The sequence below is a fragment of the Juglans regia genome, chromosome 9 (assembly GCF_001411555.2).
Source record: "Juglans regia cultivar Chandler chromosome 9, Walnut 2.0, whole genome shotgun sequence".
Classification (NCBI taxonomy): Eukaryota; Viridiplantae; Streptophyta; class Magnoliopsida; order Fagales; family Juglandaceae; genus Juglans; species Juglans regia.
The window spans coordinates 19,050,141-19,064,216 of record NC_049909.1 but is presented as its reverse complement, the minus strand read 5'-3'; the positions used below and the strand labels follow the sequence as shown (position 1 = coordinate 19,064,216).

The window sequence follows — 14,076 nt, the reverse complement described above, 5'->3', positions numbered from 1 at the left end:
TTAAATAACTGATGACTTTATTACCGATCAAAAAAAAAAAATAACTGATGACTTTATCTTAATATCTTTTGTTCCTAACTAGAGTAACATTAAAAATGAGGAAAGATAGACATATAAGAGCAACAGAGAAAGACATTCCAAGGGCTCAAAGTATCTTCAGATCAAAATTTTCAGCTAGACTTTCATGGCCAATTACTTTTGCACGTTGGATGAGCATTATCTTTAAGCTTGGATGAGCATTATCCTGTGAAAATAAATACTTTCTATGGTGCCATACTTTCTAAATGGATTTCTTCTTGCACATCATTTTGGATGTAGAGGTACACTCATAAGAAAATGAGGCAAGACCAAATTAAAGTTTCTATGGTGCCATATTTAATCCAGAAAATTTGTCTTACAAGAGAATGCCTATTACCATTGCAAGCTGAATCAATTCCAGAAAATCTATAAATCTATAAATCTTTAATTCCAGAATTTTTTTGTTAATTGATATATGATAAGTTATCTTTGGAATATATACAAGAGATGCAATTTGAGGTTTGCTGGGCTGGACCTTGATGTTTGCTGGGCTGTACCATATTTGTTTGTGCTATACTTTTGGGACACCAGGTTATTCATGGCAGCCATAGTCCCCATGACAACATGAATTTATTTGTTTGTGCTATACTTTTTGGGCTAGACCTTGATGTTTGCTGGGCTATACCCTTCAGAAACAACATGAATTTTTTTGTTAATGTTTGCTGCTTGGATCAATAAACAGCATTGCAGAGCGCTGCAAGCAAGTAGGTTCTCTATTATTTTAGATGGAAACAGAAAAATGTTTTTGTAGTAGCCAAAACATCTCAAACCTCAAGTCCATTTTACTTTCTTCACTGTTTACTCAGAAGTAACGCAACCTCACTAGCAACATCAACTCATAAGTAGGAAGAAAAAGAATCTACTAAACCATCTTCTAGGAAAGTAAAAGCTGCATATAATACATACTAGACCATCTTCTAGGAAAGTGAAAGCTGCATATAATACATACTAGATAATGCACGCCTCATGTCCCCAAAATTCTTCAGATTTCTCAAAATCTGAAGAATTTTGTAAACTGTAAGGACCAGAAGCATAATGTTTGTGCTGAACAAAAAATTAAAACTGAAATTGAAGCTCATTCACCACTCTATTACATGTGCGCCATTAAAACTGAAATTGAAGCTCATTCACTCAAAAAATTAAAACTGAAATTGAAGCTCATTCACTCAATTCACTCAATACATGTGCGCCAATAACCAATCCAGATTTGAAATCCATTCATCTTTACTTTCCAGTAAATAGAGGCATTAATCAAATAGAGTTAGCTTCAAATAAAACTGTGGACTGTTTTGTATAGAAGGTGAAGTGTTATAGACTGTTCTTCACTGTTTTGTACTGCTTCAAATAATATATATGTTGCATTTGTGGAGTTCTATAGTGTTGATACTGGCTGTTTCAGTCACTGTTCCAGAATATGCTGGAATCTTGTGAATTTGGACCTATATTGGGTCAATTTTCTGACTCCTTGAAAATTTCATCTTTTTCAAGGATGGACACACATTTTGAGGATGACCCCTTCTTCACCACTCTATTACAAAGTGGGGGAGGAGGTTGTAATAGCACCCCAACGCAACATTCTAATGTTGTAATCCAAGCAACCACAACTGACGGTGAAAAGAGGCATCATTCAAAAAAAGTTCAAAGAGGTGCATCTTTCACTGTAGAGGAGGATAATCTCCTCGTGTCAGCTTGGCTCAACATTAGTATCGATGCGATCAGGGGTACTGATCAAAAGTCAACTCAAATGTGGGAAAGAATTACCACATTTTACCATGAATATAAAAAACCAAACATTGTTGACCGTTCTGAGGGCTCATTGATGAATCGATGGTCCACGATTCAAAAATTGACAAATAAGTTCTGTGCATATATAGCACAGGTAGAGTCATTGCACCCGAGTGGTGCAACCGAGCAAGACAAGGTATGTAATTATTGGATTTTTAATCATGAATTTATGTTGGACTTATTTATGAACTAAAACATATTCCTTCACCTTTATAGATTGAGAAGGCCAAGATGTTGTATAAAGAGATGGTAGGGTCTAATTTTACAATGGAACATTGTTGGTGTCTTTTGAGACACCAACCAAAATGGCAGCAACACGTATCTACCTTTGGTAAGAAGAGAAAGCCACAAGAAAAATATGTTGGTGAAGTTGATGTTGATTTAGCCGAGGAGGACCTGGAGGTTCTTACTGAGAGACCTCCAGGCAAAAAAGTAGAGAAAGAAAGGGAGAGGAAGCGGAAGTCGATGGAAGGCAAAGAGGTAGAGATCAAAAAAGCGTTAGCTAAAATGACCGAGGATAGAGCGACGACAATGGAAGAGCGGAGAAATGCTATGTTGAAAGCAGACGAAAAAAGTGACAAAATATTTGAACTAAAGAAGAAGAAGTTTGAACTAGAGGAGAAGAAATTTGAACTAGAGCAGAAGAATTTTGAACTAAAGATAATGATGCTAGATGTACGTGGCATGAATGCCATGCAACAAGAATATTTCAGTAATATTCAATTGGCAATTTTTAAGGATTCGAAATTCTATTCCGGATGTACATCTACATCTCCTTCGACACCTTATGGAGGTTTCTAACTTCTAATGTTGGTAGTACATTATTTTTTGAGCATTTAGTGGCTGCCCAGCCACATGTGGGATGTAATTAGTGGACTGTTTTGTAATTATTGGACTGTTTTGATGATTAGTGGACTGTTTTTGTATATTTAGTGGACTGTTTTGTAATTAGTGGACTGTTTTGATGGAATGGTGGACTGTTTTGTAATTATTGGACTGTTTTGATTGATTAGTGGACTGTTTTTGTAATGGCAATGAACTGTTTTGTAATTATTGGACTGCTTTGATGGATTAGTGGACTGTTTTGTAATTTTAGTAGACTGTTTTGTAATTAGTGGACTGTTTTGATGGATTAGTAGACTATTTTTGTAATGGTTGTAGATTGTTTTATAATTTTAGTGGATTGTTTTTATGGGTAGAAGAAATGTTGGTATGTTTGTATATATGATTGTTGGGTGAATGGTTTACAAAATATATTTATTGAATAATTAGGTTGAGGGAAAAAATAATTGAAAAATAATAATTTTATTTTTTAATAAAGTTATTAATTAAATTTGTAAAATATTAAAAAAAAAATTATTATTAAAATATTTAATATTTTATTATTATTTAGACTTCAAGATAGCTAGTCCAATGTGGACTAGTTTAGCTATAAATCCATGTTATAGTTAAAATACAACATTCTAGCTAAAATTTAGACTTGGCAAGGCTCTAAGCCTATCTCATGCATGCTTGTTAAAATTAATCTTCAAATGGTAACCATGAAGTTTCAAACTCATCTCTTTTTCATTGAGACACCGCATGCTTATCATTGAGCCATCACATCTCCTTATAGTAGTGATTCATGAAATTAAATAATAATTTACATTCAATAAATTTATATATTTAATATCACAATCTATAATAAATATAATATCGTTAACTAAAATTTAAGATTGAAAAGTCAGTTAAATCAATACTTATTATATTAATCTTATCTTTTATGATAATATTTGTTGAGGGGTTGATCGGCAACATGGCCTAATGTAGGGAATTAGTGGAAGTAATCCGAAATGGAGGAACTGCTTTTCTTTAGAGTAACGACTAATGATAGTGGAGATTCATGAAACAAACACGGGATCTATATGAAGGTACTGGACATCCGTTCTAGCGTCGATCAGACTTCACAAGATGTTTAATTTGGCGACAACAAAAGGGCTTCTTATTGGCATAATTCCAGCCATTATTACTTGGGCTCTCTGGATATGTCGTTGCAAAGTAAGAATGAAAGGAACATCTGAATCCGTGGAGGAGACTTGGAGAAATATTGAATTCTGGCTTGTTAGACTTATAGTGAGAAGCTGCGTGCCATTAAGCCTTTAACTATACAAGATGAGAAGATATTAGAAGGCTTGCATATTATACCGAGAGTTCATAGAAGACAGAGGCCGATGCATGTTATTCATTGGCATCGACCTAAACATGGTTGGTTCAAGCTTAATGTGGATGGAAGCAGTAGAGGAAACCTGAGGAAGGCAGGTGCAAAATGGTTTTTGCTTTCTCTTCTCCACTTGACCATGGCACAAATAATTATGTAGCGTCCATGGCATTATTTCTTGGAGTGAGAACAATCTGTTTATACGGTTTGGATAAAATAGAGATAGAGATCATGGATTCTTTAATTGTGGTTAATTGGTTTCGACGAGCTAAATGTCCTATTTGGTTTTTTTTTAAGATTATTGAGAGAAATTGATGGTTTTATTGAGCAGCAAGATGTTTTCAATTAGTCATGTTTTCAGGCAAGGAAATCATGTGCAGGTTCATGGACTAAGATGAATCTTGTTCCTCCTCTCTTGATCAGGGGCTTGATTCGGACAGATAAGCTTGGCTTCCCATATTTTAGAAATGCTTTGTATATAATTGGTTGAATTTTATTCTTTGGTATGGTTTGTTTTGCTGTTAAAGCTGGGTTGTAGTTGGTTGCTCACATTGTTACATTGTTACCACGGTTTCTCACCCATAAGAGAGCTTCAATAAAACCAAGAGGTGCGTCCTCCATTATATATATAAAAAAAAGAGTAATATTACATACAGTCGTGGAATGCATAAATATCGTGCAGTTGTTTTGAAAAAGAGTGGGATCCACTGTTAAAAAATTAATTTCTTTTCATATGGGTCCCATATTTATTTATTTTTTTCAAAACGACTGCACGGCGCTTGCACACTCACAACTGTAAGTATCATTTCTCTAAAAAAAACGATGTTTAATTTGGCACTTGGTCACATGAGTGAGCATGGTTTATGAGAGGAAATTGATAAGATTACTATCTTTCTACTACTTATTTATTATTTATTTTTTTTTTAATTTTTTATTTTACTTAATGGTTAAGGAAGTAATTATAAATAAAATTATATATATTTTTAATTTTTTCTTAATGGTTAAGGATGTTAAAAAAATGATAAAAAAATAAAAAACTTATAACGAATTATAAGTAATAAATGTGTAATAATAAGATAGTAACCCTATCACTACCCTTATGAGAGAGAGGTGTTGAAGGCAGTCAACCGACGATTGTAACATGCAAAATATTTCATGTGTCAGTCAATTGACGCCTAAATTTTTAAATAAAATATAATAAATAATTTAATTTTTTTAATCTTAAAATAAAAATTATATTTTAATAATATTTTATTTTATTTTTAACTTTTAATTCATCTCATTTGATTTGGATAACTAATTCTCGTTAGTTTCATATAGATGTACTAAATGTTATTCCTTAAATGCATATATTAAAAATTTGAGAAGTGCTGCATTTATAAAAAAGAAATTACATAAAAAGAAATTTTAAATTGACATGATTTATATTTTATAGTAAAATAATTTTACATCTAGCGTACTAAATTAAATTAGGTAAATTTATGAATTTAATTTTATATAATCTTTTTATAAAAATTGAAGAGACGTTTTACGGCCAAGGCCCAACACAAACAATAAAGAATATTTCATCGACAATAATTCTTCACCCTTGAAGGCGTTGGTGATTCGGAGAAGCAGCAGAAGCTAGTCAAAGACGCAAACACAATCGCCTTCCACAGATCAAGATTAATATATTTAAATCTGAATCAAAAGCTGCGAACGAGCGAGGGAGAGAGATAATGGAGAGCGAGTTGGTCGGGCTTTGCATCGAAGCGGCGTGCCAGAGCAGAGAGAGCGTGGAGAAATGGCGGAGACAGAGGCGGAGCCTCGAGCGCTTGCCCTCCCAGCTCGCCGACGCTCTCCTCCGCCGCCTCCTCACCCGTCGTCTTCTCTACCCTTCTTTGCTCGAGTACGTCTAATTAAATCATTCCCTCTTTGGTTCCTCATAAAACGTAGTATAAAAAGAAATTTGGACATATTTTAATCGCACCGAATTGATCAATGATAAGCTTCAGCTTTTACTTTCTTGTGTGTTTATCAGAAGATAATTAGTTCTGCGAATTCTATTTACTTGGATGATATTTTAAAAAATAAATCCTCTAATTATATGTGAAATTTGCAGCTGCTTGCATTTACAGATCGTTTTATTGAAAAATTGAGCTTGATTCAGCCAACTAACACTATTAGGCTCAGTTCATGTCAGAGAACTATATTTTCGATTTACCGTTTCTTCATTTTGTTTAACTAAGCATTTTTAGCAGCCCTAAGGAGCGGGACTCCCGTGTTTCGATTTTTCGTGCATCAGAAATCAATGTGGTTGCGAAGTGTCTCTATTAGATGTGATAAGTTACAGCTTGCATGACTATCTCGATTTGGTTGCTGAGAATCCGTGGGGGAAAATTTCAGACTGAAACTTTCGTATAATATAAGTCGAGTGAACTCAAGTATTCGACGAATTTTTCTTTTTTAAGTTTTTAAGCCATTTTGGTTAAATTCATTCAATCATTCTATTTCGCGTCGCAAACTCAGAAACGTGTAGGTTCCTATAGTATATCAAATTTGTTTTCCTTTTGTGTCATTAAATCCTAGTATTTTGCCCTTGGAGTCAATTAGTTTCTGTATGTTAGCTGCTGCTGCCTTTTCTTCTTCTTGTTTTTGTGATCATGGTCTTTGCTAAGCTAGCTCTGCTCTCGTAGAGTTTTCAAACACAGTGCGGAGGAGATTGATCTCAGAGGTGAGAACTCTGTGGACGCAGAATGGATGGCATACTTGGGAGGGTTTCGGAACCTGCGCTCCTTGAAAGTTTCAGATTGCCATAGAGTCACTAGTTCAGCTCTTTGGGCTATGACAGGTATTATAAAACCATACAATTAGGAGGACTTCAAAAAGTCAATTTTTTACATTTTCTAAATGTTTTCTCTGGGTTTAGGAATGACGAGTTTAAAGGAATTGGATCTTTCTAGATGCTTGAAGGTTACTGATGCGGGCATTCAGCATCTTATATCCATTTCATCACTGGAAAAGTTATATGCATCAGAAACCGGTGTAACCACGAATGGAATTGTCCTTCTCTCTTCGCTTAAAAACTTGTCTGTCTTGGACTTGGGGGGTTTGCCTGTCACTGATCAGGCACTGAGTTCACTCAAGGTACTTCATTTTCTTCCAATTGTGGAGATGTTTTTAATAAATTACATGGTACATAATTGTACTTCTCTCGTTTTTTTTTTCTTCCTGGTCCATGACTGCTCCACAATCAGAGCTTGCTCCATATCCCTCCACCATACCATTGGGGGTGGTCAATTTGGTGGTTTAACCTCCTATTTTTCTTCTACAAAGAGTGCATTTTTGAAATCAAGATTCAAGACCCTGTGCCAGTTTTTCTGAGTGAAACTTAATAGATCGTCTGAAATTATTATTTTATGAGCGTACTGATTTTCATCTTAATCATTTGCTCATCCCCATTTAGCAATGAATAAAAGTAGCATTGGTTATGCTCATTTTATTGGGTTTAAATTGGTGCGAAATATTTGGGTTTGTTCAAGTGTGTATATTTTGGAAAGTTGTTTATTGAAATTCCATTATCGCTTCTTACTTTTGCCTCCACTCACAATTTTAAAATTCATAAATTCCATATTTTAAGTGAATGCCACTTAAACCACCATCATCACCGTCTCCGTACCACCACCTTGCATACTACTGTCACCACTACCACCTGTTCCACACCCCGCCAACCCCATCCTTACACCATTGTTACTTTCACATTACCATCAACAACATTGCTCTTGGCCACCTTCATGCTGCTGTTACCACCACGACCACCATTACCATTTCCACTATCATCATTATCACTTCCAACAATATTGTAATTAGGGGTGTAATCAGTCCGGTCCGGTCCGGTCCAGTCCGTCCATGGGGGGATTTTTGGACCAGGCCGAAAATTTTGATCCACCCATTTTCCACCCCGAGACCGGACCGGACCATTATCTATCAGTCCAATTCGGTCCGGGCCAGTGCAAAATGGGCCAACATACAAAAAAGCCCAACATTTTTCTTCCATTTTACTTTCTTAGAAAATGTATTAAATGATAAAAATTATATACAATAATAAAATTAAAATTAAGTGAACTCTTTAATGTGGATTATCTAATTAACTCATTAATAAATTCATTAGTTATAATTATATTAATGATGTTACTAACTTTGTACTCAATACTCAATAGTATGTGTATGAATTATGATAGTTAATACATAATGGCCTATATTAAAATTTTAATATTTTATATGGTTAATGAATAATTGGTCCATGGATATTTCATACTTGTAACTTAGGTATCTTACAAAAAATGTACCTAACTATTTTAATTAGGTGCAGATACTAGGTAACTAGAGTATGTATCATTGCATATAATATTATGATTTATCATAGGATTTATTAGTTAATTGTTAATAGCATATTGGTTAATATTTAATATTATATTTAGCATATATGGTCAATGATCATAGTTTAGATGAAAATTACATAATTAATTTATACAACTACTATATAAAATATTATATAAAAAATGATTAAAAATATATGTATATGTATTTCGGTCGGTCTGGTCCAGTCCGGTCCAAAAAAATCATAACCTAGGATTGGACCGAAAACCAAACTTTTGCAAACTAATGGGCCGAGACCCGACCATTAGTGTTATCGGTCCAGTCCGGACTGGTTAACTTACACCCCTAATTGTAATTTCTTAATTTCTTTCTAGTTTCTTTTTTTTAAAGTATACTAAACTAAATAATAAAAATTTACATTGAAGGGAAGTTCGATCCCATCAATTTTGAATCCATTCCTTTTTGTAAATTCTGAGAATTTCTCAAATTATTTGTAAGAGCACAATCTGATGATTTTATTATTATTATTTTTTTAGGCTCTTACAAAATTACAGTACCTTGACCTTTGGGGAAGCAAGGTGTCTAACAAAGGTGCAGCTGTTTTTCAAAAGTTCTCCAAACTGAGCTTCCTTAATATAGCTTGGACCAACGTCACGAAATTTCCAAATTTGTCGTCACTTGAATGCCTAAACATGAGTAACTGTACCATTAACTCTATACTTGAAGGGGATGGAGGTAAAGCTCCTTTAAGCAAGCTTATTTTCTCTGGAGCTACATTCATTGGTGAGGCTGAGGCTGAGGCTTTTATATATGTTGAAACAAGTTTCCTGTCCTTTTTGGATTTATCCAAGTCTTCCCTTCAAAAATTCTGCTTCTTACCTTCCATGAAAGCACTGAAACATTTGGATCTCAGCTTCGTCATGATTGGAGATGATTTAGTCAAGCACATTGCATGTATAGGAGTGGATTTGAAAAATCTAAATCTCAGCAACACCAGACTCACCTCCGCTGGAGTTGAGATTTTAGTTGGGCATGTTCCCAATCTTGAAGTTCTATCATTGTCTTCCACACTTATTGATGACGTCGCAGTCTTATATATCAGCAATATGCCATTAATGAAGGTTGTCGACTTAAGCAATACCAATGTTAAAGGTATGAATTATCAAATGCTCTTTCTGCTTATAGATGGAAAAAAGCTTCATTCATTAACTTTTGAGTTACAGATGTTAGTATGTGGTGACTGAAAGGAGGTGAGGGCCTGAAATAATTGATTGGGTTATGTTCTGGCTAATATTCCACTGGTATGAGCTACGGCTGTGGAAAATATTTTGACTTTTAAGATCTCAGCAGGAGTTTTTGGCCCGCTTCTTGTCAAAAAATTTTAATGCCCTTACATCATGATGATGACCTTTATGACATTGTGTTCCTTTCTCAGATAGTTTTTTTTCATAAAATCGCATGACACACAGTATTATATGAAGATTTCATTGGTGTCCCTTCAACTGATTGCTGAATAATTAGCCTTGTGTACAAGCAAACAACCCCCCTCTCTATGGCACCCCTGCTTTCCGAATCAGGGTCTGAGATGGGAAAGAACAGAATGCTCGTAATATGGCAGTTGCTGATTCCTGCCCCTATTAAAACTTACTAAAGCTTGCTTTGTTTCTTTACCAACTCCTTGATAGATAGACAATTTTGAAGGCAATATTATTTATAATAATAATCATAATAATAGCTACTACTATTTACTACTAATCTACTATGACGCTCCCTCAGCTAGCAGACTAGCTCCCTTCTGATCTACCTGCTGCAATTTTCGAACTATCTTTTTTTTGGGTCAGTCAATGACTTAAGGGATTCCTTTTGTTGGCTGGAAGACTTATAGGAGGTCCCAATTAAGTTCTCAATAACTTTCAGTTGTGTTTGAATTACTAATTTTTGTATTCATGTACATTCATAACTGTTTCCTGTAATGCCAGTAAAGTTCTTTCTTGTGTTCTTCTTATCTATCATTGATATCTATATCGGTAACTGGGTAAAATTTCTCTGTACTATTAGGATTCATCCACCGGGCAGGTGCTGAGCCACGCTCAGTTCTCTCGCTGCAAGCCCTAGAAAGTCTCAGTCATTTGGAAATGCTGAATTTGGAGCAGACTCGTGTCCAGGATGATGCTCTAAAACCTTTATCAAGCTTCCAAGAGTTGAGAAATCTCTCTCTCAGAAGTACTTCCCTTACAGATCTATCCCTGCACTACTTATCATCTCTCCCAAAGCTGACAAATCTCAGCATTCGTGATAGTGTGTTGACAAATTTTGGGCTTGCTTCATTCATTCCCTCACGGACTCTAAAAATGTTGGATCTGAGGGGTTGTTGGCTCTTGACTGAGGATGCCATTTTGTCATTCAGTAAAAACCATCCTCAAATCGAAGTCAGGCATGAACTTGTACACATCTTACCAGCAGACAATATTGGCTCTAGCCGTCCATCTCCATCGCGATCAACTTCAAGGACCTTGCTAGTGAACAAGAAGCTGGGGAATATACACATTTCTCCATGTTTTGTAGGTAAGACTTCTAATTAATAATTTCCCAGCTGCAGCATCTTATAACCCTCCCTAATTTTCATTTTCGATTGTTTCGAAACAGATCAAAGATTGAAGTATAGCAAACAGGAGCTACTTGAACTGCAGTATTCTTCAATTCACGCATCTCCCCTTGATAGAGGCATTAATACGTCCCAGATGGAACTGAACTAACCGGGGATGACCCTTAAAACTGCTTTTCCATATTGCCGGTAAAGATGGACACACAATCCTTTGCACAACAATTTTTATAACCGTGTTTTAAAATGTGGATATTTTGGTAAAATGATGATACTTTAATATTATTTTACAAAAATACCATTAATTTAAAACATAGTTGGGAAAAAAGTTGCGTAAAGAGTTGTGTTTATCATTCTCCACCTCCATGTAATCGTAACCTTTTTTTGGTTTTTTTTTTTTATGTTTTTATGTTTTTGTTTTTGTTTTTTTGGTTTTTTTCAATATTGACTCTATCTGTTACTCGAGGTGGATTAGAGTAATGGCTTTAACAAAAAAAAAAGTCCAAACGTTTTATTTCCATTTAGGTGATCGAGGATAGTGGATTTGAAAGTGATGCTAAAGAGCAGTTTGGAACTTTGGATGCTACGCGACGCCAGACTCTGGAAATTGGCGTTTTATGTCGATCTTCAATTAGAGAGACGATCAAATCAATCTATTGGATCAGTCAGCTTTCTAAGTTTTGATTCAAAGGGTGAAAACAAAGAAAAGAGGTAGCATGTTTTTTTCTTCCCAAATTTTGCTTGTGGAAAATAGGTTTTCCAGTTTTCAAGTAGGATGCCTTTTTTTTTTTTGGTACTTTGTGTACTGATATATAATAAGTGAGATGTTAATAGCTGGTTTGGATAATGAGATAAAATGAGATGAGATAATTTTAAATGAGTTAAATAAAATATTATTAGAATATTATTTTTTAATATTATTATTATTTTGAGATTTGAAAAAATTTAATTGTTTATTATATGTTGTATGAAATTTGAAAAAATTATAATGATAAGATGAGATGTATTGAGAGTATTTTAGTTCTAAACGAAACTTTATCTATCAAATATTGTCTATTGTCAAATGAAAAATGAAAAATTTTAAACATAAGTTCTATACTTTGCACACTACTACTTAAAAATATATGATTTGAAGATAAAAATATAGAGTTATATATTTTTAAGTGATATGCAGAATGTAAAACTTCTGAATAATACGATTCATTCTCAAATAGTACTCTTTGTCAAAATCTAAGCAAAAAGATTGTGTCGGTCATGTTAAAAAGCCTCGAGTTTTGACTTGCATCTGTTAGTTAAATGTTCTTAGAACACTCTCATTGAATTAGTTAAAGTTAAAGGATATTTTTTATGAATGTAAGAGAAATTTAACTTTTAGCTATTCTATTCACATAAATCTCCATATTGGAATAGCTATTTTTTTATTATATAATAATATAAGATGAATTTGATTTTAATTATCCACATTAAGGCCTTGTTTGTTTTTCAAAAACATCTCATCTCATCTCACCTCATCATTACAACTTTCCCAAATCCCCACACAAAATAAAATAAACAATTCAACTTTTTCAAATCCTAAAACAACAATAATATTAAAAATATATTCTAACAATATTTTATTCAACTTTTTAACTTTAATCTCAACTCATCTCTGAAAACAAACGAGCCCTAAATCTCCACATTAGATTATATATTTATTTATTATATAGTAATAAATAATTAATAGTTTCAAAAATATTTAATTTTTTTAATTATTAATTTATTTTATTTTATCATATTTTACTATTCATAATATTATATATTAATTAGTAATCATATTCTAATTAAATTATAGATTAAAAATAGAAATTAAAAAGACATTGATTGAGACCTCAAGAGAGAAACAAATGATATAAAATAGATTTGATGAATAAACAGTGTCTTTTAAATTTGAAAATAATTTTTAAAAATTACTGTAGTTATATTTGAAATATAGCTATTTTAATGTGATATATTTTATAGTTTAATATAAAAATTTAACTTTTAACTAATCGTTTTTAGTCGTTTGAACGGCACGAGTTTTACTGCAGCTAAATAGCTGAACGGCAATGGGGGGGTATTAGTTTTACTGCACCGTCGGTTGCTAAATTATTATTTCTGTTGTGTCCAACAGCAGAGCCCAAATTTTCTGTGGTTCGCTTCCCATGAATTTCTCTTACCCCCCATGAGCAGTGCTACACCCACTGATAAGGGTAAAAAAAATTTTCATTCAATTTTTTTTTTATATCCTTAAATATTTTAAAAAAAAAAATTCACAATATTATTAAAAAAAAATTTTAAATCATTAAGCATAATAATAATAATAAAAAGAAATTTTCAGATCAATCGGACCCAACTGTCGGTGAGATTAAGGCTCGGTTTTCATCTGATCTAGTCTGTACAGATGAGATAGTTTTATCTATCCAAACGGTTAATTTCACATATTTATTTTATCTCTAAATTTTCAAACTCATCTCATTATTTTCTTGCATAAATAGTAAAAAGAATCTTACACAGTTAGTATTAGAATAATATATTTTCACAAAGAAATTGATAATTTTGTGAGTATTGAATATCTTAAGATTTTATTAGAAAATTCGAAATTAATAAATTATTTAAAACAAATCTACAACATAATTCATATACCTATTTATTACAATAATCAAAATTATTGTAATTTATAATTAGAATAAAAAATTACTAATTTCTTATATATAGAAAAATAAATAGATAAAAATATCTTTTAAAAAAAGAAATTATAAATTTCAACCATCAACTTTCTAATATATTTTGAGATTTAAATTATTTTTTAGGACAATAATATCTTTAAGAATAATATCTTTTAAAAAAGAGAAATTATTTTTTTGGAATAATTCGGGATCCCGCCTAGTGTGTATCCTTTTGTTTTCTTTTGCTTTTTTTCATGCATTTTGTTTATTATTCTTAATTTTTTTTTAAATTCACAATATCAATAAAAAAAATACTTACTTAATCATTAAGTAAGAAAAAAAAAAAACCAGTCGGGATCCAAGTTGGAAAT

At 32.9% G+C, this 14,076-nt stretch overlaps 1 protein-coding gene across 2 annotated transcripts; it reads left to right on the top strand.

Annotated features, from left to right (window-relative positions):
• Window positions 1–5,633: 5,633 nt before the first annotated feature.
• Window positions 5,634–11,883, top strand: LOC108993802 (toll-like receptor 3). 2 transcript variants are annotated; one of them, XM_018968836.2, is made up of 7 exons: window positions 5,634–5,948; window positions 6,736–6,890; window positions 6,969–7,186; window positions 8,956–9,571; window positions 10,478–10,984; window positions 11,066–11,213; window positions 11,547–11,883. In XM_018968836.2, exons 1-6 carry the CDS (start codon window positions 5,779–5,781, stop codon window positions 11,173–11,175), a joined length of 1,776 nt encoding a protein of 591 aa, XP_018824381.1. In that variant the 5' UTR covers window positions 5,634–5,778; the 3' UTR covers window positions 11,176–11,213; window positions 11,547–11,883. The 2 variants fall into 2 exon arrangements, with proteins under 2 accessions (XP_018824381.1, XP_018824380.1); XM_018968835.2 differs by lacking the exon at window positions 11,547–11,883 and having other exon boundaries at window positions 5,635–5,948; window positions 11,066–11,534.
• The last annotated feature ends 2,193 nt before the right edge of the window (window positions 11,884–14,076 follow it).